This window comes from Diabrotica virgifera, chromosome 4, assembly GCF_917563875.1.
Source record: "Diabrotica virgifera virgifera chromosome 4, PGI_DIABVI_V3a".
NCBI lineage: Eukaryota > Metazoa > Arthropoda > Insecta > Coleoptera > Chrysomelidae > Diabrotica > Diabrotica virgifera.
The window spans coordinates 176,002,017-176,005,110 of record NC_065446.1 but is presented as its reverse complement, the minus strand read 5'-3'; the positions used below and the strand labels follow the sequence as shown (position 1 = coordinate 176,005,110).

General features: G+C 32.8%; 1 protein-coding gene across 1 annotated transcript; it reads right to left on the bottom strand.

Moving 5' to 3' along the window:
* Positions 1-1,129: 1,129 nt before the first annotated feature.
* Positions 1,130-2,344, bottom strand: LOC126883750 (uncharacterized). The gene has a single exon (XM_050649415.1). It carries the CDS (start codon positions 2,342-2,344, stop codon positions 1,130-1,132), a length of 1,215 nt encoding a protein of 404 aa, XP_050505372.1.
* Positions 2,345-3,094: the final 750 nt, after the last annotated feature.

Here is a 3,094-nt window from a genome sequence, read left to right as displayed (position 1 = left end):
CAATACGTTGCAAATCGCGTTCGGATTCCTTTATGTTTACCATACGGTACATTTTTTCGATGTCACCAGTAAATACGTAGTTGTGACAACGAAATCTAAGAAGAATAGAAAAAAGTTCATCTTGTATATTCGGACCAGTTTTCAAGACATCATTCAGCGATAAACCGGTAGAAGTTTTAGCAGATGCGTCAAAAACCACGCGACACTTCGTCGTTAGGCTTGACTCTTTAATTACACAATGATGTGGCATATAATATTTTATGTTAGACATTTCGTCATTTTCATTAATTAAGGACATATGACCTAATTTAATATACTCTTTCATAAAGGAATAATATTGATCTTTTAATTTTTCATTTTTAGATAGGCGTTTTTCAATACTATACAATCGACGTATTGCGCCATCTTTGGATTCACCCATTTTGTTTAATGTTGCCTTGATAGGCAGACTGACAATGAATTTGCCGTCACCACCTCTAGAAGTAGTTTGTTTGAAGTGCTCTTCGCACTCCAATTCTTCTTGGGATAGCCGAGTAGTAGTCGGACATTCCTCAAGCTTCCAGAATTTTTCTAGCTTTTCTTGAATATCAAGATTTTTTATGTTTAGATTGCATATATTATTACAAGAATTAAATAAACTTATAGGTCCGGAGAGTATCCAGCCAAGATGCGTCTTCTGGAGCACAGGCATGTTCTTGCCACATTTTATCTGGCCAACACACATTAGTGACCAAAATATACTAGCACCTAACAATACCTCAATAGGTTTAGATTGATTAAAGTCAGTGTCTGCGAGTTGAATATTTTTAGGAAAGTTGATGGCCTCCCTATTAAAAGATATACCCGGCAAGTTGTCCGTTATTTTTTCTAACGCCAAAAAACTAAGATCTGCATGAAATGACTTGTTCATTGAATATATTTTAGCTTTAGTTGAATGGTTTATTCGTATCAACTTTTTACTTATACCGGACGTAGAAATATCTACGTTAGATTTATTAAGACCTAGTTTTGTTAGACAATTATAAGTCATGTAGTTTGATTGACTTGCGGAATCTAGAAGAGCTCTGCATTTTACAAAGCATCCACTTTTATCTTGAATATAAATATTCGCAGTAGAGAGTAAAATATATTAACTTGAGTCACTACTCGCTAGTACTGTTTCATTAGTTGGAAAATACAACTCATCCTTATTTTCTAAACTTGAAGAAAACAGATTTACCTGTCTATCACTTGAAGTTTCTTCTCCAACTTCAGTGCTCGTCGACGGATTATTTTGATTGGTCGATTTTTCTAAGTGTAGCAACGTGTTGTGATTCCTGTTGCATTTGCGACAATCTTCACTTCTACAATCCTTGTTAGCATGACCTGCTCGTAAGCATTTAGTGCAAAGTCTCAATTTTCTAATTTCCTTTATCCGATTGTCAACAGTAAGTTTTAAGAAACCTTGACAATAATATATTAAATGAGATCCTTTGCAAAAGTTACATATTTTATTATTCTGTTGAGAAACATGGGTATAAGACCTATTTTTTGACTTTCTAACTTCGCGAGAGCTTTCGTTAGTAGTATCTGATTTGAGTTCTAACATTTCCAAAGCCTGACAACGGGTAGAAAGAAATTTAATGAATTCATCATAAGAAGGCAATGTGGTTACATCTGATAAAGATAATTCCCACTCCTTTCTTGTTTTATTGTCTAGCTTGGATGACACGAGGAAAATAATTATAGAGTCCCATTCTTTAACGGACTGCTTAAGATTTTCCAAGGCACGAATATTTTTTTGTAAAGTATCTAAGAGATTTCTTAAGTCTTCCCTGGATTCTTTATTTAGAGAAGGAATTTCGAATAGAGCCTTTATGTGGCTATTTATAATTAAGCGCGAATTCTTATATCTCTGGCATATAAGGTCCCAAGCTACAGAGTAGTTTGCATCGCTGACCTGCAAGGATTGAATTGTTTGTAGCGCTTCTCCTTTTAATGAAGAAGAAAGGTAATAAAACTTTTGAATGGATGACAGATTTTTATTAGTATGAATAATATTGTTGAATGAATCATAAAACTGCATAAATTTTTCCAAGTTTCCGTCAAATTGAACTAAACTGAGGGGAGGTAACTTAATATTTACAATTGGATCAGACATTTGAGACGATTCTGATGAAAAGTGTGAACCGCTAGCTATGGAGCCACCCAAAATCGAACGAGCTTTTGAAACAGCTGCATAATATGCCGATTCAAAACTATCTCTCTCACTATTGTGATCTTCATTGTCCACCAAGGACTCTAAAGCTGACTGACATATATCAAATTTGCTTAACGTCTCTTCAACCTTTTCGAGCCTAGCCATTAGCTCATACTGATCCAGCTTTTCTTTATTACTTGTTAGATAATTACTGAACCTAGTTATCTGACCTTTTAAATTTGCTCTTTGTGATTTTAGTGACTTAATTTGATCGTCAGCCTTTTTTTATATAAAATGTATTATTTGTATATATCGAACAGCTAAACTAATGTATGAATAGTTTTTATTTGCTTTTATTTTATATTTTTATATTATATTTATTTTATTTTATTCAAATAATCTCAACTTAATTAAGAATTATTACGGGAAAAATGAATCAAACAGATTTCCTAAGATTTTATTTTTTATGCACAAGCGACGTATGAATATGAACCGCTCACGCGTATTAAAATAGATCCGATAATGCTATGCAAAATTATTATATCAAACAAATATTAAATACCTGCAATAATAATCCACAATAACTTCACAAGATTCTATATGCAATTTATATGACAGAGTTTAAAATAACGTAATGCTTTTCTATTTAATATATTTTATAATATGCATGCAACGAAATCAAAGATGAATGCCAATCTTTACGTTTAACGTGCAAAAAATCAATAATATCGATTTATATTGTTATATTGGTTCAAATTGTTGCTATCATAAGGCAAATTTAGGAACGTAAATGTGTAAAAGGATGGACTTACCCCCTGATTAATGATAATACGGCAATTTTTATACGGCTTCTTGGCGGCAAAAATGCGGCTATCTCACAGGTGTACAAGTCACTGATTTCACAAGTTTAAATTC

Coding starts and splice junctions, on each gene's coding strand:
- LOC126883750 (XM_050649415.1), bottom strand. CDS start 2,344: ATGGCTAGGCTCGAAAAGGTTGAAGAGACGTTAAGCAAATTTGATATA.